Source organism: Felis catus, chromosome A2 (genome assembly GCF_018350175.1).
Source record: "Felis catus isolate Fca126 chromosome A2, F.catus_Fca126_mat1.0, whole genome shotgun sequence".
Lineage (NCBI taxonomy): Eukaryota > Metazoa > Chordata > Mammalia > Carnivora > Felidae > Felis > Felis catus.
In genome coordinates, this window is record NC_058369.1 from 140,806,550 (window position 1) to 140,830,916 (window position 24,367).

General features: G+C 38.3%; 4 protein-coding genes across 12 annotated transcripts in view; 2 read left to right on the forward strand and 2 right to left on the reverse strand.

Moving 5' to 3' along the window:
- The window catches only part of IQUB (IQ motif and ubiquitin domain containing), a 126,229-nt gene extending 118,488 nt beyond the window's left edge, over nucleotides 1-7,741 (reverse strand). For 2 of the 3 annotated variants that reach the window (XM_019825746.3, XM_003982987.5), the window contains exon 1: nucleotides 4,051-4,190. The gene's annotated coding sequence lies outside the window, so the exon portion shown is untranslated. Of the gene's footprint in view, nucleotides 1-4,050; nucleotides 4,191-7,018 lie in introns of those variants that run through there. The other variant, XM_045052689.1, reaches the window with a different exon arrangement.
- LOC123384007 (zinc finger translocation-associated protein-like) lies at nucleotides 165-11,737 on the forward strand. Of its 6 annotated transcripts, none has more exons than XR_006594483.1 (4): nucleotides 165-1,081; nucleotides 7,736-8,396; nucleotides 8,764-8,940; nucleotides 11,558-11,737. XR_006594483.1 is itself a non-coding variant. In XM_045052695.1 (2 exons), exons 1-2 carry the CDS (start codon nucleotides 3,870-3,872, stop codon nucleotides 7,778-7,780), a joined length of 402 nt encoding a protein of 133 aa, XP_044908630.1. In that variant the 5' UTR covers nucleotides 2,766-3,869; the 3' UTR covers nucleotides 7,781-8,197. The 6 variants fall into 6 exon arrangements, 1 of the variants encoding a protein (XP_044908630.1); XR_006594484.1 differs by lacking the exon at nucleotides 165-1,081 and adding an exon at nucleotides 4,260-4,516 and having other exon boundaries at nucleotides 7,767-8,396; XR_006594480.1 differs by lacking the exon at nucleotides 165-1,081 and adding an exon at nucleotides 4,262-4,516.
- On the reverse strand, nucleotides 10,855-24,263 carry NDUFA5 (NADH:ubiquinone oxidoreductase subunit A5). 2 transcript variants are annotated; one of them, XM_003982988.6, is made up of 5 exons: nucleotides 24,121-24,242; nucleotides 23,753-23,797; nucleotides 19,371-19,487; nucleotides 14,701-14,766; nucleotides 10,855-12,009 (listed from the first exon to the last, which is right to left on the reverse strand). In XM_003982988.6, the coding sequence occupies exons 1-5, from the start codon at nucleotides 24,139-24,141 to the stop codon at nucleotides 11,908-11,910; spliced, it is 351 nt and encodes a 116-aa protein (XP_003983037.1). In that variant the 5' UTR covers nucleotides 24,142-24,242; the 3' UTR covers nucleotides 10,855-11,907. The 2 variants fall into 2 exon arrangements, with proteins under 2 accessions (XP_003983037.1, XP_006929392.1); XM_006929330.5 differs by lacking the exon at nucleotides 19,371-19,487 and having other exon boundaries at nucleotides 24,121-24,263.
- Nucleotides 24,219-24,367, forward strand: part of ASB15 (ankyrin repeat and SOCS box containing 15) — a 61,126-nt gene continuing 60,977 nt past the window's right edge. The window contains exon 1 of the mRNA XM_045052692.1: nucleotides 24,219-24,354. The gene's annotated coding sequence lies outside the window, so the exon portion shown is untranslated. The remainder of the gene's footprint in view (nucleotides 24,355-24,367) is intronic.

Below are 24,367 nucleotides of genomic sequence, written 5' to 3' on the forward strand. Positions count from 1 at the left end.
CTTATTTGAATAGTTTTTTTTTTTTTTTCTAAACACAACCTAACACAGGATTTACGCTTCTGAGGTTACAATTGATTAGAAGCTCCAAGGATTCTGCCGGCTCCACAGCAACCGTACCCCAGATAGTAAACACTCTTTGTAGTAGCTTTGCTCTCACAAATCGTAGCAGAGGTCTCCAATGACCTCTGTTCCCCAGAACAAACATATCAACAAACTGTGGGGAGGATCTTGGAGCTGGCTAGGGCCTGAGCGACAGCAACCAAGAGCTTTGGCTTGGAGACAGTATGACAGCATCCAGGAGCTTGGGCCCAGGGTGGCCTAGGGCAGCCAACAGCCAGGCTGCAGGGGCAGGAGCTGAATCAGAGCAGTGAAGAGCCAGCAGAGCAGGAAGCCTACCTTAAAAAGCTGGCAGCCAGGAAGGGAGGGTGGAAGGGAGGATGGAAGGGAGGATGGGAGAAGTGGCCCAGCAGGGGGCAGACTAGAACTTGGACCAGTAGTGAGATGGGAAAGTTGTGTTGAGGGCTAACACGTTAAGCACAAATCCTTATAGAGAAAAAAAATAACGTTAGTCAGTGAGGTTCTCTGTCTACTAGATGACAAATTTCCAAAAGTATGGAATATCTGGAATAAAAATATGTACTTATGGAATTCAATGAACATAGCATTAGAGTTCAAGAGAGAATTATTAATGAACTAGAAGATAAATAAAAAGGTTTTATATAGAATGCTGTAAAGAGATAAGGAGATGAAAAGTATGAGATTAAGGGCCATGCAAAAGAGAAAAAGAAAGTCTAGCCTATTTTACTGGTAAGTAGATCTTACTGTGAGCTGAGAATGGTTTTGTACTTGAAAATAAAAAACGAAGAATATGCAACAGAGATTGCGCGTGGCCTGAGAAGCCCTTTTCAGAAAGAGTCTGCCAGCCCCTGATCTAGTATAGGTCACATTGGAATCCCAGAGAAAACAAAAAGATGGAAGAGAGAAGATATTTTTAAAGGTAATGGCTGAGAATTTCACAAAGCTGATAAAAAATATGGATGCAAAGACCCAAGAAGCATAACATAAATATGCACTTAACAGGGTAAGTAAACACAATTCAAAGCCATATATGTTGTAATTACATTACAGAATAACAGAGAAGGTCTGGAAAGCATACAGTGATAAAGTACATATCATCTACGGTTTTGATTACATTAATTTGCTAACATTAATACAAAGGAGAAAAGTAAACTCACTGTAGATTTCTCATCAGAAATATAGAAGCCACGGCAACGATGGACTAATTAAAAGAAGAGAACTATCAACCTAAAACTGTGCACTTAGCAAAATTATCTTTTGAAACACTTAACAAATAAGTTACCATCAAGGTATCTACTCTAAGGACTTGTAAAGGATACATTTGATGGAGGAAAATGGGCTCAACCAAGTCCAAAGTGCAAAAGGAGAGGTGAACAAATAAATTATAAACATACGGGTAAACCCCAAACAAATACTGTCAACACAAAATAACAGAAAATTGAAATATTAGACAATAGTAATATGTAATTAGGAAGGGAAAGATGAGCATGAGCTGTTCTCAAATCCTTATACTATTTACAAAATTGAGGGATATGATATTCTTAACCCTAGACTTTGTTAAATTAAATATGCATAGGTGAATTTCAAGTACAACCAATAAAAGAGCTGAGATAAAGGTTTAAAATTCCAAAAAAATAAAGAGAAAAAGTGAAATGAGAAAAAAAAAAAAAACAACAAAAGCTCAATTTTTAAAACATTCAAGAAACTTCTTTAGGCTCTCACTTACAAAAAAAAAATCTTCCTTTTGGTTATTTTCTCCCATAATGGGGGCATAATGGCCTGATTAGAAAGAGTCTCATAAGGAAGCCCTGATTCCGGGCAAACATAGTCCTCCCATTCCTTCGGAGAGGCTGAGGTAATGCTTTTGTCTCCGTCTGGTGGGTCATCCTCCCCCCGCTAAAATGGCCAAGGTGTCCTCTTCTAAAACAGCAATAACAACAAAATCAAGAACCTTTGCTCTCCTAAAAACACACCTAGAAGAATAAAAAGACAAACCATAGCCCGGGGGGCAATTTTTTACAAAGCTCATATCTGATCAAGGACTTGTAACCAGAATATATAGAGAACTCTCAAAACTCAACAAGAAAAGAATAGTAGTTTAAAAATGAGTAAAATATTTAAACAGGTAAGTCAACAAAGAATATCCTTCAGAAGACAAATAAGCGGGGTCAAGACTAGAGCAGCACAGGAGCAATGCAGCACCCGCGCTGCGCTATAGTTGCAGGTGCACCTAAAAATAGATGCCTCCTAAGTTTGGGACCCAGTTGCCTTATTCTAGCCCCGGCCTGAGAACAAGCACGTGAGAAGATGCTCAGTGTCATTCGTTATTAAAGAAATGGAACTTCAAATATATACATATTTTTAGCCCAACAATAGCAAGTGCTAGTGAGTATGAAGTGGACTTCTTATACCTTGATGGTGGAAACGAAAATTGTATGGCACTTAAAATAACTGTCAGTTTGCTTATCATATGACCCAGCAATCTGTGTCCTTTACCCAGAGGGAATGAAAAACTACACACCTACAAAATCTGTATACAAAAGTCTATAAATGCTTTATTCTTTTTTGATTTTTTAAATGTTTACTTTTGGGAGAAAGAGACAGTGTGTGAGCAAGAGAGGGGCAGAGAGAGAGTGGTGGGGGGGGGGGGGGGAGACACAGAATCCAAAGCAGGCCCCAGGCTCTGAGCTCCAAGCTGTCAGCACAGAGTCTGACAAGGGGCTGGAATCCACAAACCATGAGATCATGACCCGACCTGAAGTCAGATGCTTAACCGACTGAGCCACCAAGGCGCCCCATAAAGGCTTTATTCTTAATCACCAAAGACTGGAAACAACACAAATGTTCCTTAGTTGAGGCATGGCTGCACATATGAGACACTCATAAGATGGAATACTACTCATCAATAAAAAAAGGAATAAACTATTGATACAACATGGGCAAATCTCAAATGAACTATGCTAAGCCAATTCTAAAAGCTACATACTTTACGATTCAATTAAGTAAAAAAGCAAAGCTGTTGGTTTACAACCTCTAGAGTTCCCCGGGGTTAAATCCGAAACTGAGCCCCATACATGGAACGCAAGGAGAAACCAAAGAAAGAGGCAGCATTCCAGAATGGTAGGTGGCAAGGGAACTTACAAACAAGGCTTATCTTTGGCAGCTTCAAGACAGTAGATCTCTGGACCCACCAGCCAGAATCTTAAAGAATTTATACAGGACCTTTACTGGGTTCGGTCAGGAATCCAGTCCAGATGTTCTCAATAACACACTACTGTCTCAAGGCCGGGTCCTTGAAGCATAAAACAGATTTTCACTGCACAGTCTTTTTACTGTTTGAACTTTTTATCACTTTTACCTTTACCTACCCAAACTTAAATGTTTTCATCTTTAAAAACATTGTCCAAAGTAGTCCCTATGATGATTGCATACAAAAATGTCCCCCTTTCACTTACAGTTTGCATGATTTCACTGATATATGTAGAATGTTGATGGAACCAGTAAGGCTGGGATCCAGTTTTGCCTTCTACCAAATAAACCTGTGTCATTTTTACGTTTTTTAAGAGGTACAGCAAAGACCGTGGGTGGAGAGGAGAGTGCCAAGAAGGAAAGCATGAAAGCCCTCTATTTGGAAAAGACTCAAAATGGTCCCATGGATGCCTACCTACTACTACTGCTACTACCGTGATAAGCACTCCGGGTGGAAGATGAGGTACACCTCCCGCCTTGCTGCTGCTGCTGCTTCCGAATCCCAAACCTGGGATCCAGAGCCAGAAAAGTAACTAAGAAAGATGGGATGCTTTGCACGGTTTCTGAAGCAAAGGTGGAACAGTGTCCAGCGGCCAAGCAGTCCCCAGAGCCCAGGAGGGATCAGCGCCCCGTACAAAGTTCTGGGAGTTCAGCGCCTGTCACCGGTTCAAGGCCGGTCTGAGGGTGGGGCCAAGGGAGGGCAGCCAGAACCTGTCCTCCTACCTGACTCAGAAAAGCAGCTACTTGGGTCGCACAGGTTTCTCAAAAATCTCTCAGAGGAAGCAGCGTCCGCACCCGCCACATTCTGTGTTGCCGGCCATATCCTAGCAACGGCCCCGGCGCCACCTCCTCCCGCCCCGCCCCGCTCACGCGAGAAGAGGCGGTGCCCGCGCTGGAAAGTAAAGCGGGGGAGGGAAGAAGAGGGGCGGAGCTAGGGGCGAGGGGCGGGAGGAGGGGTGTGGCGAAGGGAGGAGCTGGACCTGAAGCGGGTCCTGAACCGGATCTGAGCGGGACCTGGGCGGGATCAGGGGCGTGGAGGAGAAAGGGGCGGCAGGGTTTTTCTGTGCTGGGTACCTACGTCCTAAAGTGAATCGGCCGCTACCCTCCAGACTCTCGCTTAAACTTGAGGCAGGGCACAGTTCTCCGAACCAAATGCTGAAAGCAGTTTGGCTTATAGATCTAGAAAATGGTATGTAATATATTATGTGTAATGTAAGTATATGTAAATATAAAGTGAGAGTGAAGACCTTGACAGGGGAAGATTGTTGTACACAATGCGTGCCTGCTTGCTTTTGTAAATATTAGAACTTGGCTCTTAGCTTCCTGGTAGCCAAAGAGAAAAGGGAGACAGGAGCTCTTCCTTCTTTTAAGTCAGGAGAAGCAAAGCTTTGGTTAATCACGGAATTATAAAGGTTTTTTCTATCACTGTAAATTCTTTAAATTAAGAAGGTTTTTAAAGCAGCACATATTATTGGGGGAAGGATCAATTATATTCCTGTTGCAGTTGTTGTGACAGATATTACGTAGCTTCATAATAATAGCTAATATTTATTAAGTATTTTGTTACTAAGCACTTCACATATATTTCTAATTTAATCCTTACAAGGTTTTTATTAAAGAGGGATTGTGCTTAGCCTCGTTTTACTTAATGAGGAAACTAAGGCTCAGAGAGGTTTAGTGGGGAGCCAGGATTAAACCCAAACAGTCTGATTCCAGACCTCAATTTTAAACCACTATTCTATGTTGTTTAACACACTTTTGATAGTTAAAAGGCACGTAAAGTTGATTAAATTAAAATTTTTGTCGTAGATAGTAAAAGTCCATTCTTCATTCATAATGTTCAATGTCTTCAGTCCTTTATACCGTTCCACTGAAATTACATTCTTATCCCCCCAATAACTTCTTAATGTCCAATGTCATTTTTCTCAATGTCTTCATCCCATTTTATGACAATTTCTTACTAGAACAATATAAAATATGTATTATATTCTCAAATATAGTCAGCGTTAACAATATAAAATATGTATTATATTCTCAAATATAGTCAGCTTTAATAATGGTTTTAAATAAAAGCAAATTTGTTTAAATCACTTCATGATTCCACATATTCACAAAGAGCTGAGAAAAGAGGGGGAAGCATTCATATAACCCCTAGGGTTAGTCTCTCATGGGTAAACCAGGTGCGATTGGAGATATGTAAACAAGTTCTTCCACTCTTCTATTGCCATCTCCAAAATCATAATGTATCTTAAACTTTACTAGTAATGAGAATTCCATTGGTTTTAAACACTCACTGTGCTGGGTCTCTTTAAAATTTATCATTTGCTGTCCTCCATGTTAGGTGTAGGCATAGAGGCAGGAGATGGAGGAAGGAAAACCTGGTGATAGAAAACTGAAGTACTTCACAGTGTTAAATGTGACTTGATACCCATGATACGTTCATATTTTATTTATACTTTGCTGTGGAGATGATCTTACACAACTGTCTTAAAATATATGAGCCTAACTTAAATTGGTGGGTTTCTGAGTTAGTCTCTACAGGTGGGAATGGCTATTACACATCAAAATCACACACATACACACACACACATACATACATATAGTTGTTTGGTTCTACAAAATAAATGTAAATGCAGGCTGAAAACAACCAATAGGAAAAAGAATCTCAATTCTGAAAGTGGAAAAGTAATTTTTTAAATTTCAGTTTACATTTTACTTTTCACAATAAACTTACGCATTTTCTCAGGAGTTATTGCTCAAAATGACTTAACTTTATTTCTCGTGAAACATCCACCTTTACTTATCTCAGTATTTATTTATACAATAGACAGGTCTTTTAACGTGCTTTTATTTATTTATTTATTTTTGTTTGTTTATTTATTTTTTAGAGAGAGAAAGAGTGTGAGCAGGGGAGGGGCGCAGAGAGGGAAACACAGAATCTGAAGCAAGCCTTGGGCTCTGAACCGCCAGCACAGAGCCCGACATGGGGCTTGAACTCACGAACTGTGAGATCACAAACTGTGAGATCAGCTGAAGTCGAGGCTTAACCGACTGAGCCACCCAGGCGCCCCTAATGTGCTTCTATTTTTACAAAGATGCCACCTAGTGGCTGTATGAAATCAAACATTTCAAAGTATTTCTCATTGTTTACTCCAGGCCAAAATGTATTTTGATATAAATGAATGTATTAGAAAAAAATATTAGAATTTAGAAAACGAAGGACCTGAAAATTATGCTTTTAGAAATTATTTATATGGATTAAGTTTGGACCATACCTCTGTGAGCTTGTTAAGAAACTATATATATGCTTTTTTTTTCTGAAAACTTTTTTCTGAAACTTTAAGGGACAAATGTGTTTGAATTCAGATTTTGCAGATTTTTGTAAGGTAATATGAGCATATGCTGTATATTCTGTAACACTGTCAGTAGGTCTGGGGAAGTAGTCCAGAATCAAATACATTAAATCTGTGACAAAAATATATTCATATTCACATTAAAGTGAGATAAAGACCAATTCAGGTCAGCTTTTGCTTCCAAATGAATTATGAAAAAAGCTTCCATTCAAACATTCTTGAAGTCTGGTACTTAGGTAGGGATTGTTGATCTGTTTTACCCTGAGAAAAGGAATCAGCTGTCCAGTGATAGAAAAAGAAAGTAAAATGAAATATTGTTATAAAACAGTAATGTTTACCTTTAGAAATGAATAAAATGTTCATCCGGAAGCAAGCAAACAAACAAACATGATATTCGAAGATCATGAGAAATCTCCTGCCCTATGGCTATGGAAGCATGTGTTGAAATGGCATCATCCTCAGCTCAGAGCCCTTGAGTGACTCTTTTGAGAACTGTCAGCCCTCATTAGACCTGTAATATGAGCAAGAAACAAACTTCTGTTGTTAAGACATTAGGATTTAGGGGTAGCCTATTATAATTCACTATTTTTCTCAATCGTCAGCTACTTTCCTTCACTAACTAGAGTTTTGATTTATTCCCTCTAAATAAACACTTTTAAATAAACTTCTCCGGTCCCCATCAATAACTCAAATCACACATCACATTCCCACTTTGATTTTTTGTGAATTCTATTAAAAATAAACCTCTTGATCCTCGTCTAAACCAAACGTCTACCTTTTCATTTACTTTGTTCTCAAAAAGGTAGTATTACTATTATTGTAGCATGGGCAGCAATCCTGTTAGTTAAGTACTGAGTTTTAAAGAATATTCTACCCTGTTGGAAAATACTCATGGTATGTTCAGCGGTTTGCTACTTTACCCTAGACCCCACAACACACTTGCATAGGAATGTTTATGTAACCACGGAGGCTGGGAGGGAAAGGCAAAGGTTGGTATTAGCCCGTATGTGGGAATTTTCTTATACAGAACATTGTTGATTTCCTCCCTTTGACAGAGAAAACATGAGGGTACCATCTGTCTTCCAGTGACTGGGGCCTGATGTAAAGAACTGGGAAGTGGCATACAAACTCTGATGATGTCTGCTCTGCAGTTGGAGCACGTGTGAAGCAAGGTCCTGCAAGACCTGAAGACCTTAGCTTCTGAGAACAGTGGAACTGATCTCTTAGACTTCATGGGAGAGTTCCTGGATAAACAGAACACAGACTATCTGGAATACCATCCTGGTGGGCAGAAGGAATTAGAAGAGCTGGCCCAAAGGGTATCTGTTTGAAAAGCCTGCTAAAGCATCAGGTAGAGACAAGTTCCGAGGGCAACACAGCAAGCCTTCCCATTGTAGTAGGTCCCAAAGTCAGCTACCTAAGAATCTTGATCTCCATTTGACAGAAGACTGCCTTCACTTTTGTCTAGTATCCTCGTTGTGCTTGAAAATAAATCTGCCTTGCAGGGAAAAGCTCAATTAGCTTCACTTCTGTAACTGCACTTTAGGATTAGAAAAGGAAATGACAAAGATAAACTCCTTTTCTTCCATCCCCCCAATTCTGAGGGGGGTAGGGGCGCAGGGAGTAGAGTAACAGGTAATGAAGAAACACAATGAAACCTGAGTCCTGGTGGCTCACAATGGCTGCCACTGCTGACATCCTGTCATTTCTATTCAGGTAAGACTACTTTTCCAACTTCTGGGGTAGAAAGGAAGGCAGCCCTCAAAACTGAGCCTTACTCCAGTGGGCGCCACATACCCTGTTTGCCCGTGACAGTCATAGTTTATTCCTGTTCCCTTATGGAATTTTTTTCTTTTAGAGAGAGAGAACATGAGTGGGGGAGAGAGACACAGAGAGAGAGAGAGAGAGAGACAGAGTATTAAGCAGGCTCCACGTTCAGCACGGAGCCCAATGCAGGTCTTGATCCCACAACCCTGGAATCATGACCTGAGCCAAAATCAAGAGTCAGATGCTCAACCGAGCTACCCCGGAACCCCATCCTTATGAAAGTATTAACACTTCTTCTCTCAAAATATATTTACAGGCTGAATGAAATATTATTCGGTCATCCTAGATGTAAATCATTTCCATCCCAAAGGAAAGAATGGGAGAAATTTGAATATTCTGCACTCAGTACCCAGATAGAAGAAAGGGGGCGTCAACTTTGCTGCCATCTTTTTGTTTGCAAGGCTCAAACTGATAAGCTTCTTTTTCTTTTGAAGTATGTGGTATATGATTAATCTGAATGAAATATGAGAAGCCTAGGGAGATTTGAAATAGGCCATTCTGAAAATTACTAAAATTAGTCTAGAAGCCACTCAGCAACACTGAAGCTCTTTAAATAGAATCATTTGTAAAGTGATCAGGAAAGCTTAATCTGGAAGTTTATAGGAGTAAAAAACTATCAGGTTCAGTAAGGTTCTCTGAGCAGTTGGAATGGCAGTTAGTAAATGTAAAAATAAACATGAATGTAAAAAATGTAAAAATAAACATAGCCATGCCTTTTAAATACCTACCCCATTAACATGATCCACCTATAACCCATATGAAGATTTTTGCACAAAATGAAATCCAGTTTACTACCTCTGTTCCTATTTATTCCGTATAGTTACTTTGACAAAACAAGTCAAGTAAGCAGGATGGAGCCTGTTTTGGAAAGTCCACATAGTACAGGCAGGAGTAACAACCCAAGAATGTTCATAAAAAATAATATAACGGTTAAGAACACGAGTTCTGGAGGAAGACTGTCTAGGTTCAAAATTTAGCTCCACATCTTACTAGCTACACAACCTTGGTTATGTTCTTACACCATCTCTTCACCTGTTTTTCCAAGGTCCCCACGTAGCCTACAATGGAGTACAATAGCAGGAGAGCACTATTCACACTGAATTCTGGTTTCCTTATCTGGAGAAATGGAGATAATTTGCAAGATCACAGGTTTTTTTTTTAATGTTTATTTTTGAGAGACAAAGGGAGTGTATGTGTGTGTGTGTGTGTGTGTGTGTGTGTGTGTGTGTGTGCAACTCGGATAGAGGCAGAGAGAAAAGGAGACAGAGAATCTGAAGCAGGCTCCAGGCTCTGAGCTGTCGGCACAGAGCCTCACGTGGAGTTCAAATTCATGAGCCTTGAGATCATGACCTGAGCAGAAGTTGGATCCTCAACTGACTGAGCCACCCAGGCGCCCTGTAAAAATCATACTCCTGAGTTGTAGTGCAGATTTAAGAGGGAAATCAGTCAAGTACTTAGAATAGTGCCTGGCAAACATTAACAAATATTAGCTACTATTACTGTATTACAACTACTATTCTACCACTAGCATTTCTTTAAAAATTTTTTTTTTCTAAGGTTTGATTTTTCAGAGAGAGAGACAGAGCGTGGGGGGGTGGGAGGGGCAGAGAGAGAGGGCTGAGCTATTAGCACAGAGCCCAACGTGGGGCTCGAACTCACAGACTGTGAGATCGTGACCCGAGCCGAAGTTGGATGCTCATGCGACTGAACCACCCCGGCGCCCTTACCACTAGCATTTCTAATGCAAACATCAATAAGGTCCTTTTTTTTTTTTAATGTTTTTATTTATTTTTGAGACACAGAGAAAGCATGAGCAGGGGAGCGGCAAAGAGAGAGCGAGACACAGAATCCGAAGCAGGCTCCAGGCTCTGAGCTGTCAGCACAGAGCCCGACGCGGGGCTTGAACTCATGGAGTGTGAGATCATGACCTGAGCTGAAGTCGGACGCTTAACTGACTGAGCCACCCAGGCACCCCCAATAAGGTCCTTTTAATTAACAGGCACAGAGAAGCTCTGTTGGTGAAATAGATAAGACACCCAAGAACCGTGGAAATAGGGCTAAAACGTTGGAGAAAAGACACACCAAGTCATCTGTTTGTTATGTGCTCAAAGGACCTGAAAAAAATGGTTGGCTATAAATATAATTTATTATAGTGAAAGCAAATGCTTAGACCTGAAAAGGAAGCTATAAATCATAAATTCTTCTTGCCTCCACTTGGTCACTGAGTTCACAACGGCAACAGGACCATGGGAATGAGAACCCCTGGACTTCTGACTCCCTCTAAAGCTTTTCCCACTTCCCCCGCAGAAGCTTTCTCTTGCATTCAGACTGCTAAAAAGTAACTCAATCCACTTCATTTAATATTTATTTACCATTTAATTTACAGCGCTGTAAGGGGAGAAATATATTGGAAAAAATACAATTTTCTCATTCTAAAAATTCTGAATTGATTCTGCTTTGCCACAAGGAATGGCAAAACACACACATATGCATACAAACACACAAGAGCATTATCTTGAAGTTAAAAAATACCAAATTTAAGTATTTAGAAATGATAGGGCCTAGGAAAAAAGGGTGAGGACACATTAAAAGTAATTTATGCCAACTGTTTCTTTCCTTCGATAGCATTTATTTTCGGTTTGATACCCAGCTGCACTCATATTAGAAACTTAGTGAAAACCACCTAGTGATTCTACTTTGAAGTTACAACCCATGTGACACAGAGATGTTCTGAATATAAGCCTGTTCATAAGTCAGATAAACTTTAGGAACTCTCCATGTCTCTTCTTTTACATAAATTCTATCTCTACCTTGATGTACTTTGGTTGATCAACAAAACAAAAGGCTAAGGAACAGAAAGCTAACTTCTTTAAATAAGACAAAAGGAAACATTTTTACAATGACTATAAATAAGTCTTTCTTTCAAATACCAAATCAGTTTCCTCAACTGTACAACTACAATTTGATGGTTTTTACTTTTACTACTTCAGTGATTTATAAAATTTGTCTAAACAACAATACTAATTAAGTATCTTTCCTATTTTTTTCAGGATAAAAACCATTAAATGATGTGTTGAAGACATGCCTAAAAATACTTCACATTTCAACTATGGCTTCTGCATTGAAAATCTGTAAGAACTTCTCCAATTAACTTTCCAATCTTTCCACAACCTCTCTGTTTTAAAAAAAGAAAACAAAATAAAAAAAAAAATCTTTGAAATAATTTAAGTGAATGCTTTACATATCAAGTATGGATTCACAAATCCCTATTAGCACAGTCATCAATTTTAACAAGTCTCCTAAATACGTTCTGTATTAGTTGTCTTGATTTTAGATATTAATAATAAGGAACATTTAATTACATCAGTTTCCCATCAACATGCTAGTCATTTAATGATGATTATATTGGCCATTTCCATTGGTTGGCAGGAGGCTCTTCCACTAAAGGCTCCCATGGTTTCCACTGTATCATTTTTCTTGCCAGACTTAGTTCATTTTCAGCCTGTTAATAAAAATTTTTTAAAAGAGCATTTGATTATACTATTTAATAGATATTTACCATAGCTAATGACTGAAATATAATTATCAGAACTATTATCATATTCATACCTAATAAGCTACTCTACCATCAAATGTTCTACATCATTAATTACCTTACCTTTCATAGCTACACAATCATGAGTAAGAAAAGATGGCTTTTGAATTTTTCTATTTGATTAAAATTTGCTATTAGAGTGTTCAAAAGCTTATGTGGTGAGTTTTCAAACTAATTGTTTCACTATTAGACTCCAAATTCTTTGAGGATCAGAAGTATGTCTCTTTACCAGTGTGAATGGCTTTCAAACTTGTTTTATCATGGCCCATCGTAAAACACAACAAACAAATTCTACTAAAGGAACCACAACACACACATATACCTAAAACAAAACTAAAAATATGATTGCTTTTACTAGCTATGATACATTATTCTCTATTATATTTTTTTAAATGCTAGTCACAACCCATCTAACTGATTTTACTGATTCATAATCACTTGAGATCCACAGTTTGTAAAACAGTGATCTATGCAATGTAGACTATCACAGGTGGACAACAAATATTTGTTGATTGAATTAATTTTCTTATCAAAGGTTGTTATATTTACTTTTTCCCTTGAAACAAATTTATAACATATTTGACGAATATATTTCAGGTATCTTTTTATTTCACAATTTTTATACAACAAAAGACCTATGACAACTCTGGCCAACTTAGAAGAAAGAACACTATTAAACACTTGTCAGGATGTCAGAGAAGGAATTCAAATACAGAGTAAGTGCCAGAGTCTATCACAGGCTGTAATTCTGTAGTTTAAAGCAATGCCTCATTTATGCCAGTGGTACAAAACAGACAATCTGTGTGTAGCAGCAACAGTCTAAAATGTGTACAATGAATTAAAGAGTAGATTAAACGAAATCTGGAGGTGGAGGGATTTACTAATGCTGCAATGAGAAAACAGTATAAACACTAATTAAAAATATCCCTGACTGCCCTTTGGCCCAGGTCCTTCGAACATTTTTAAGCCCCCAAGGTGTTGTGTAGTGTGAGGAGGCTGCCTAACCCAGAACATAGCTGGACCCAGCTGCATGTGGCCCAGTGCCCACCCCTTCTCCCTTCCTTTAGCTTCTAACACACTCACTACCTTTTCCTGATTCCTCTCAGGCTGTCTACTACGTACATATGACTACTGAGTGAGCACTGGAAATGCAGCTAGTTCAAATGCATATGTGCTGCAAGTACAAAATACACACTAGATTTTAAAGACCTAGTATAAAAAAGAATGCAAAATATGTCAATATTTTTAAATTGATTACATGTTTAATAATATTTTAAATATATTGGGTTAAGTAAAACATTATTAAAATTTAATCTTACTATCACCCATAAAACATGGAGAACTTCACAGCTGACTTAAAAATACTTACTGAATTTTAAGACTATAACTGCATGATAAACTAATGTATCGGTTAAATAAAGTCATGATCAAAGGGAAATCTGACAGAAAAGAAAGAGGAACAGAAAAGGAAAATAAGTTAGCATCAAGTCCCCATATGGTACAACAGCTGGCAAATGAATAGAAAGGCCAGGAAAACAGGCCTTTGAATGACTGAAAATGGTCTACATTCATAAAAAGCCGTCTGAATGCCCTATTCCTCTTTTACAGAGTCATCTAACAATTCTTCTGAATTTGCATATCATGTCTGTTGGTGATATAACTCCCTCATCACCAATACCCCCCACTATTTCCTTTTCTTTGTCCTTTAATAAAACACAAGAATAAATAGTTGCATTTTTTTTAAATACAAAAATATGTACAAATTAAATGAAACAGAACTGAATATCAGACACATTTAAGGGAAAACATCTAAACCTATAATATGGGAGAGGGGGTTCTAAAGTGATGGGGCAAAGGGGCAGGGTGATTTAATCAAGAAAAATTATGAGAAAAGATACTCAGTTGAAGTCAAAAGGCAAAGAACAGACTAAAAAAAATGTGCAGACAATGATTAGTATCTCTTTTATTTGAAAAAACACTCAAAGAAATAAAGAAGAAAAATACTAAACACAAATGATAGAGTAAAAACATTAATGACATGCTTTATATAAAACACAAGAACATATTTTAAGTTTAACCTTACTAATAATTCAGGAAAAAATGCACAACCTAAAAAAAAGGCATAATTTCCCCTGATTTAATTAAAAATTGCAGCATTCTTGGCCACATAGATGTGTTAATCCAACAAAAATAAAAGTGTATTTTAATTTTATGATTCACAAGATCTGTATCTCTCCATATTAAAAATATACTAAGCCTTTAAAACATAAAAGTATTTGTATCTAAAAAGATAAAAGTGTCCATATAACAGTAACACTGTGTTACTAGTTTGAACTAAAGTAAGGCTGAGAAGAACATGCTGATTAAATTCAAGGTGTTTCACACTCCAATTTTCCAACAGAAACCTCATAAATTCATGCATAATTAATGATAAATATTTGACATATACATGATAGAAAATTTCCTACATGTGATTATTCTTATATTTGAGAGTTGATACAAATAAAGAAATTCAGTTTTCCTTTTTTTCTGGAATGTCAGTTTTATATCTCTAAATATTGTGCCTCTGAACATCTAACTATTCAACTTTTTCTTTACCTGAAGAATCACCTCTTCCAGTTGGCCACCCTGAAGTTGGTCTTCTAATTTCTTAACATCTGGTTCCTAAAATTTAAGGAAAAAAAAGAAAAAAAAGATTTAAACAAAGGAGTGCAATATCTAATATTTAATTAGATATCTATATCTAATATTTAATTAGGATATTGAGGCCAATATCCCAATTAAAAAGACCCAAATATAAAACAGCACTTAATTTGGCAAATATAATTAATTTTTCTTTCATTGTACCCTTACTAATGTTTGCCAAATATGTGGTGGAAACCCATTTCATCTACTATTTTATTGCTTTTCTGTCTTAATATTAACTTGCTTATCAACAGTAAGAAATATGATGCCCAATTCAGTCTTTCTAAAGTACAGATTTAAAAATACCACTTTATTTTCTTAGTATTTCCTATATTTCCTCTGAGAGCATTGGTATTGAAAATAAATACTACCCTGTGACCCAGAATTCCATTACTAGGTATACACCAAACAGAAAGCGCAATACATTAATTAAATGACATGTTCAAGAATGTTAGCACAAGAACAGTAGCACAAATTATAACTCCAAACTGGAAATAATTCAAATGAGCATATATAATTAATAAATGTAGTATTTGGATATAACAGAATACTATATAGCAGTGAGAATGTACAAACTACAACTGTATGCAATAACATGATTCTCTCAAACACAGTATTAAGTGAAAGAAACCATGGACAAAAGAGCACAGAATGATGATTCCATTTATAAAAAGTGAAAATCCAGGCAAAATGAATATTTCGTGTTAGAGGTCAGAAGAGTAGTTATCTTTAGGAGGGTAGTAACTTGAAGGGGAACGAGAGAGTTTGGGCATTCTGGAAACGTCCTCCTTTTGATTTGGTGTTAACATGGGTGTGGTTACTTTGTGAAAAGTCATCAAGCTCTACACTTAGATGAGGGCACATTTCTTTATGTACATTATTCTTCAATAAGAGGTTAAAAAAAATACCTAGAAAATTCAACGACATATATTTATTTATTTATTTCTAGTCAACGGAGCTTTGTGAGAGCCAGGAAGTATGTACACACTTACACATACATAAGTAAGGTGTTAAGTAGGATGGTTTTTTGGCCCACAAATGGAATGAAAAGAGGGAGAAAAAAACAAAGATATTTTCTACAGGAATTGGCATGTTTCTGCCTCAGGGCATCTGCTGGCTGCCCAGGGATATCTGCATGGCTTGTTCTTTACTTCCATCGCTCATATATCACCTTCTTAGTAAGGATCACTAGGATAATAATTTATATTGTGGTGGGCTAAATAATGCCCCACAAAATGTACATGACCTAATCTCTGAAAACTATGAATGTTACCCCGTATGGCAAGTACTTTGTAGATGTTAATTAAAAATCCTGAGACAGGCAGATTATTCTAAAATATCTAAGTGGGCCCAAATACAAGTGTCCTTATAAGACAAAGGCAGAGGGAAATTATGCATAGAAGAAGGGAAGTAATGTGACCACAGAGGCAGAGATTAGGGTGATGTGGCCATAAGCCACGAAATGCTAAAAGCCACCAAAGCTGAAGAGTCAAGGAACAGATTCTCCCCTAGAACCTCTAAAGCAAGTGTAGCCCTGTTGATAACCTTGATTTGGGCCCTTGATACTAACTTTAGAATTCCGGCTTCCAAAAATGTAAAAGAATAAATTTCTACTGTTTTAAGCCACTAAGTTTATTAGAAGAGGCACAGGAAACAAATACATATTGTAACATCCCTGACCCTGAAACACATCATTCTCTTTTTCCATTTTTCCTTCACTGCACTTAACTATCTTCTAACATGCCATGTAATGACTTTATTTCCTTAATTCTTTGCCTCCCACCATTAATGTGTAATCTCCAAGAAAGCAGGGATTTTTATGTTTTGTTCACTTCCTTATACGCACTAGCTTCCAAGCCTACACCCACACATGGCATATAACAGGCATTCAGTGGTTCTTGAATAAATAATAGTTGGAAAAGAAAGGGTGGGGAAAGCAGATGAACATGTTTGAGAAAGACTGTTTAACTCAGAATTAACTAAGTTTTAAAGCCAAAATTCAGGGGCATGTGGGCAGCTCACTCAGTTAAGCATCCAACTTCAGCTCAGGTCGTGAGTTCATGGCTCTTGAGTTCAAGCCCTGCGTCGGGTTCTGTGCTGACAGCTCAGAGCCTGGAGCCTGCTTCGGATTCTGTGTCTCCCGCTGTCTCTGCCCCTCCCCCACTCACACTCTCTCTGTCTCTGTCTCTGTCACTCTCTCAAAAACGAATAAACATTAAAAACAAAAAATAAAGCCCTTTTTTTTTTTTAATGTTTATTTATTTTTGAGACAGTGAGAGACTGTCTTCTTCTGTGCTTTCCTTCCATCCTTTTTCCCTTTCATTCAGCAAACTCCTGACCACTAAGTGCTTTCCTTCTGCAGGCCACTATTAGATACTGGAGTGGAAGAATAAGGTCAAGTCCCTTCTCTAGGCTAACATTGTCGCTGCTTCTTTTACCTCTTTTCCCTCTCAAGTCCTTCATGAACGGGGGAGGGTCAGAGAGAGAGGGAGGCACAGAATCTGAAGCAGGCTCCAGGCTCTGAGCTGTCAGCACAGAGCCCAACACAGGGCTCGAACTCACGGACCGTGAGATCATGACCTGAGCCGAAGTCGGATGTTCAACCGACTGAGCCACCCAGCTACCCCTAAAGCCCTTCTTTTAAAAAAATAAAATAAAAAATAAAAAAATAAAGCCAAAATTCAAAACCAAAGCAGAGAGGCCAGTCACTGTTAGGAGACCCAGGAGATTAAAGAAATGAATGTCAGTCAGTTAAGCGTCTGACTTCATCTAAGGTAATGATCTTGTGGTTCATGAGTTTGAGCCCCGTGTCAGGCTCTGTGCTGACAGCTCAGAGCCTGGAGCCTCTTCAGATTCTGTGTTTCCCTCTCTCTCTGCTACTGCCCCACTTGCATTCTGTGTCTCTGTCTGTCTCTCAATGAATGAATGTTAATTGAGAAAAAAAAAAGTTCTTCTGCTTTAAAGAAACAAAATACAGAGGAACAGTTATGAAGAGAGCAAGCAGAGAAAGACTCAAAGTTGAAGAGCTTCACCTCATGAAAAGAAAAAGGAAATTTCTTATTGTGATGGGAAAAATGGCATAAGCCCATTTTCCTTAAGACATGAAATTAAAAGAAATGCTAACTTCCCCCTTAGACTTTAATCTAGAAGTTACTTTCAGATTTACTAAGAATAAATGTTCTAAATCAAAATACATGGTCCTGCTGTATACCTAAGGAAAAATAATTATGCTCTTTGGACTACAGAGTTTGTTATGTTAACCTAATAATACTAAGAATACATTAGGGCGACTTATCACATATATGTAAATTATCTTTCAAGCTTATGAACACTATTTTGGATAATTATAAAAATCCATGAGATAACTGCTAGTGTGAAAATTTAATAACTTAAAAATTTAATTGCACAACAGTACAATATAGTTTGGTGTAAAAGAACTAGCAGCAGTCTACCGTGTGGCTACAGCCTTTGAGTTAGAAGCTATAAAATGCCTGTATTAGTCTGTTAGGGCTGCCATTACAAAATAACATAGACTGCATGACTTCAACTACAGAAACTTATTTTTTCACAGTTTTGGAGACTGTTAGTCCAAGACTAAGGTCCGACAGGGTCAGTTTCTGAAGAGAGCTCTCTTTCTGGCTTGTAGAAAGTCACCTTCTCAAAGTATCCTCACATGGCAGAGAGAGTGCAAGCTCTCTGCTGTCTCTTCTTTTTTTTTTCAATTTTGTTTTAATGTTTATTTATTTTTGAGAGAGAGACAGAGCACAAGCAGGGGAGGGGCAGAGAGATGGGGAAACAGAATCCGAAGCAGGCTCCGGACTCTGAGCTATCAGCACAGAGTCCGACGTGGGACTTGAACCCATGAGCTGTCGTGACCTGAGCCGAAGTCAAGATGCTCAACTGACTGAGCCACCCAGGTGTTCCTCTGCTGTCTCTTCTTATAAAGACACTAGTCTTATTGGAGCAGAGGGCCAATCTTATGACCTCATTAACCTTAATTACCTCTGTAGAGGTTCCAGCCACATTGAGGGTTAGGGCTTCAACAGATGAATTTGGGGAGGGTGTGGGTACATATTCAGCCCATCAACAATGCTTGATATAATTTCTGGTAGTTAAGAGACTAACCTGGTCTCTTTGCAACAAAGCACTTTTTAAAATAGTTATTTCTGACAATTTTCTTTAAACACAACACACATTTTTTGTTTGTTTTGCTTTCATTTTCTTCTTTACTCTGAAACTAGAGAAGAGATAAGACTGACATATCTATAAATAAATCAACAATCAGTGAAGGACTTGAGAGGGAAAAGAGGTAAAAGAAGCAGCGACAATGTTAGCCTAGAGAAGGGACTTGACCTTACTCTTCCACTCCAGTATCTAATAGTGGCCTGCAGAAGGAAAGCACTTAGTGGACAGGAGTTTGCTGAATGAAAGGGAAAAAGGATGGAAGGAAAGCACAGAAGAAGAGAAATGAAAGGAAGTATGCAGAATATGCAAAACACAAGCAACTGATTTTTTTTTTGTTGTTGTTAATGTTGCACCGGAAACCATAAATCCAAGAAAGCAAAATCAAGTCATCTACTTACCGCTTTAACCATACTCAACTTTTCATTTGTAATCTGTTCTGTATACTTTCTATATGCTGCATTTTTAGGAATTTGCTCAAGAACATCAAGAATCTTTGTGTACAGTATTCTTAGCCTCTGAAAAGACAAATCACATACATTTCCAGTTTAAAATATCACCAGATTTAATGGAACACTTTAAAGTCTCATGAATTATTTAAAAAAACCTCACTTCTGATTTTTACAAGCATTTAACTCTTCTTTGCTACAATTGCTTCATGCCTGTGCCCTATAAAACCATCCCCTTTAAAACTATGAGTATAGTGAACCCTTGAACAATGCTGGGGTTATGGGGTCAATCCCTGTCATGGCTGAAAATCCACACAGAACTTTTGACTCCCCAGAAACTTGACTACTCATAGCCTACTACTGACTGGAAGCCTTACCAATAACATAAACAGTTTACACATATTTTGTATGTTGTATGTATCATGTATTGTATTCTTACAATAAAGTTAAGCTAGAGAAAAGAAAATATTATTAAGAAAATCATCAGGAAAATATGATTACAGTACTGTACTGTATTTATTGAAAAAAATCTGCATGTAAGTAGACCCATGCAGTTCAAACCTGTATTGTTCAAGCATCAACTGTACAAATATGGATAGTTTTCATGCTCCATGAACAAAAGTTGTATATAAGTTAAAGGTATAACAAGTAAAAATAAAACTGCATCCTAACTTGTTAATGATCTATTTGAAAATCAACTCATTTACTAAATCATTATTTCTCAATTTGAGATCCTAAGCACTCAAATTCAGATTTTCCCCCCAAGTTTTCTTATTTGAATTTCTGTAGAAATAAAAAATACAGGGGCATCTGGGTGGCTCAGTCAGTAAAGCTCTTGATTTCAGCTCAGATCAGGATCTCATCATCGTGAGATCAAGACCCCCATCAGGCTCTGTGCTGGATGTGGAGCCTGCTTCAGATTCATTCATTTTTTCTTTCTCTCTCTCTCTCTCTCTCTCTCTCTCTCTCTCTCTCCTCCCCCCTTACATTATTTTAGATAACTCCCTATATGTGTAAAATATGCAATGCTTATCAGGATGATCAAATTTAACTAAATGTAATCATGATATTTCAGCTTTATAATGACTGAGTTGGTACCATGTTAATGAAGGTTTCACCACAAGCTTAATAGAGAAAAGGAGCAAGAAAACTGAGTCACTGCACAGCACGTATTGAAGCACAGTGAACTTAAAGTTCACAAACAGTGGTTAGTAGTAAAGTCACATGGTAAGAAGTCGTTAAGCAGATCCTGACTCATGACAGTTCATAAATAACAAGTATAATCATAAATATACATACATAATTATTTTTTATTTCCTTGTATTTAATTTGAAATTTTAGTTTAATTGTATAAAATCGATAGGTACTAATACCTACTTCTATTTGTATATATTCACAATATACATATGAATAAACAAACAAACCTTGAGGGCCTCTAATTGTTTTTCTTAAAAAATAATCTGCATATTTAGACATTATTTATATATTTGAATATGATATCCCATAATAGAGGGTATTTTTAATTATACTAATTTAGACCTTGTCAGATAACATATAATCCAAATTATGTGTGGGTTTTTGCCCTCATCTCTTCTTAATTTTAGCAAAGGATATGGCAATAGAAAGGCCTGATAAGAGACTTGGGTTCTAAAATGGAGATGTTAATAATACCCGCTTCAGGGGTTGTTGTGTAACTTAACAGTACCAGGCACACATTAACTTTCAGTACGTGTTAGCATTATTATTATTCTGTTGGAGGGAGTCACTTCAGCAGATATCAGAGAAAAGGTTCAAGAAAAAGCAGCATCTGAGACAGACCTGGAGAAACGGTAGGACTTGGGACACTTAAAGATGTAGAAAAAAGCAATCTTACACATAGAATACACACAAAGGATTGAATAGCAGGAAAAAAGGAACACAATACGTATACAGTTATATTTTTCTTGAACTATGCTATCCAGTAAGGTAGTTACTGGCCAAATATGGCTACTGACCACTTGTAATGTGGCTAGTCTGAAATACGATGTGCTGTAAATGTAAACATACAGTGGACTTTGAAAATCTAGTATAAAAATATAAAATATTACTTTTTATATCGAATATATACCGAAATATTTTGACTATGTTAGGTAAAATATGTTGTTAGTTTTTACATTTTTCTTTTTAAAAAAAAGTGACTCCCAGAAAAGGTAAAATTACAAACATGGCTTACATTTATAATTCACATCATATTTTTATTGGACAGCCTGTGGCTAGAATATAGAACACATAGGAAATGTATAGGAGATAAAGTTAGAGAAAAACTGGGTCAGACTGTAAGTGGTTTTGTGTGCCACATTAAAGCATTTGGGATTATTCTGTGGGCAATTATATGATTAGATTTGTGTTCCAGGAAACTTAACCTGTAGTAGTGACTTAAAGGACTCGATGGAGAAGAAAAAGGCAGAAAGGCCAGCAAGATAGTTGCTGTAACTGTCTACACATAAGAGAATAAAGAGGTAAGACTGGAGAGCTATTACAGAAAAGGATCAACAGAACTTGTCGCTGAAATAAACATGAAGGAAGATCCAGGGAAAAGAGAAGTAACAACTGTGATGTCCAGCTCCAGCCTGGAGAGTAGGAAGACTCATCATCATCAGGAAAAATAGAGTCCACAGTAAAAGAAATAGATTTAGAAAGGGAAAACCAGGAGTTCAGTTTTAGACAATAACGAGCCATTATCAACTCATAATTAAGACATTCATCCAACAAACCTTATGTTTTCTGAGCTCATACCATGTGCTAGTTAGTCACAGCTCTAGCAGTGAACAAATGGAATGAAAAATCCCTGCCTTCACAAAAATCTGCCTTCTAATAGAGAGTCAATGAGCAGGATAAATTAGTAGAATACAGTATGTAGAATCGTGATCTGGAGGGCCTCTGTTAGGACTCTTTTAGAGTGAAATTGAAAGCCACTGGAGGGTTTTGAAAAGTGACATGACCTGACTCACAAGCAGGCTGACTCTAGCTTGGGTGAAAAAAGACCAAACTGAAACGGTGACAAGAAGCGAGAGGCAGTTAGGAAGCAAATGCAATTATCCACAGCTTGATGATGGTAGCTGAGAATATGGTAGTAGCAGAGGAGATAGTGAGAAGTACTCAAAATCTGGATACGTTAAAAGTAAAAACCCAAAGGATTTAATGAAGTACTAAATGTGGGGCGTAAACAAAAGAAAAAAATTAAACATGATTTCAAGGTTTTTGACCTGAGTGACTGCAAGAATGGAACTGTCATTCATTGAGGTGAGCAAGCCTGCAAGAAGAACAGGTTTGAAGGAGAAGAATAAGAAGCCAATTTTGGACATTACGTTTGGGTTGCATGTCTGACATCCAAGTGGAGATGTCCACTAAGCAATTAAATATACAAGACTCTCATAAAGAGAGGTCAGTGATCCACAAAAAAAAATCTAAGAATTATCAGTGTATTGGTGGTATTTAAAACCACTCGGTTGGGTCCAGACAAGGAGATGCATATAAATAGAGAAAAGTCTCAAGAAGTCCCAAGAACCAAGTCTTAGCACTCCCAAATTTGTAAGTGGGATACGAGAAATGACCAGAAAAGGAGAAGGCAAAAAGAGTAAGAGGAAAAAAACAAAACAAAACAAAAACAGGATATTGAGGTGGCCCCAAGCACAAAGTGCTAGATGAAGACAGTGCCCAATGTGACAAGTGCTGTTACTGGGTCAATTAAGATGAGAAAGGAGAGCTGACCGTTGGATTTAGCAGCACAGAGATACTGACCTTGCAAAGAGCAGTTCTAGCCAAGTCTGAGTGGAGTGTGTTCACAGGGGAATAAGAGAAATTGGAGACAGTTAAGTACAGATTAAGTCTTTCGAGTTATCTATAAGGAAGAGAAAAATGGGGTGATTACTGAAGCGAGGAAAAGGATCGAGGATGGTTTGTTAGATACAAGCATTCTGAATACTGATGGGAAAGACCCACTAGAATGGAAAACTGATGACGTAAGGGGTTAGTTACTAGAGCGATATATTCGGTAAGTCTAACTGTACTGAGGTCACCCAGGCAGAAAAGGGGAGGCGGGAGAAAAGGTGGAAACTGGAGATACAGGAATGGGAGGGCACTCATAAAAGTTCCAGCGAAGCCACGAGAATGCTACGGGAAAAGTCAACAAGAAATGGCATCGGATCAACGAGGTAGACACTGTTCTCGTCTCAAGACAGCTCTCAGGCTGAGCTGTAATTTGGGGCTTGAAATATCCGCATTCCGACAGCCTTTCAAACGAGGTCACAGAGTTGGAGTCTTCCTTGGGAACTCAGGAAAGAAGCAGCACGTACCTCGTGTGGACTCTCACACACAGCCAATCCCACAAGGCCCGTGGTCTGTTCAAAAACAAAAGGTTCACGCAGGTTACAACTCGGCGCGTCCACCACGCTACGGAAGGGCAAAACCACCACTTCCCTGGCTAAAACCGGCCGAACCAGCCAGCTATCGGTCTCTCCGAGCCACTTGTTCGGAGCGTGTTTCTGCCTCTCCCAGAGAAGCTACTAAATCTGCCATCCCGGAAAGCACAGCAGAACGAGTACCCCCCAAAAGCACCCGCAAGCCCGCGCCAGTTGCGGCCGCCACCGCAGGATCAGGGGCTATCGGGCTGACTCTACCCGCACAGTCTAAATTCCAACAATGACCTCCCCATTCACCTTACCTTCTTCAGCAAACCCGCCATGACCGTGCCGACAGACCGGGGACGCGCAGCCCTCTGGGAACCTCGCTCAGACCCGCTCAATCCACCACCGAGGGACCCGCTCAATCCACCACCGAGGCCGGCACACCGTCACCTAGGAAACAGCTTTGTTCCTCCCCCTCACGCACTCACGCTCTCCACTGAGTCAAAGGCTGTGCCCCGCCCATCCCTAAAGGGAAAATTGACGCATGCGCAGTGAGTACCCAAA

Coding starts and splice junctions, on each gene's coding strand:
- NDUFA5 (XM_003982988.6), bottom strand. CDS start 24,141: ATGGCGGGTTTGCTGAAGAAG. Junction 14,767..19,370: donor AGTTGAGTATGGTTAAAGCG/GTAAGTAGATGA, acceptor CTTAAATTTTAG/GAACCAGATGTTAAGAAATT. Junction 12,010..14,700: donor TGGAAGAGGTGATTCTTCAG/GTAAAGAAAAAG, acceptor TTTTATTAACAG/GCTGAAAATGAACTAAGTCT.
- LOC123384007 (XM_045052695.1), top strand. CDS start 3,870: ATGGGATGCTTTGCACGGTTTCTGAAGCAAAGGTGGAACAGTGTCCAG. Junction 4,227..7,735: donor GGCGGTGCCCGCGCTGGAAA/GTAAAGCGGGGG, acceptor TCCCTTTGACAG/AGAAAACATGAGGGTACCAT.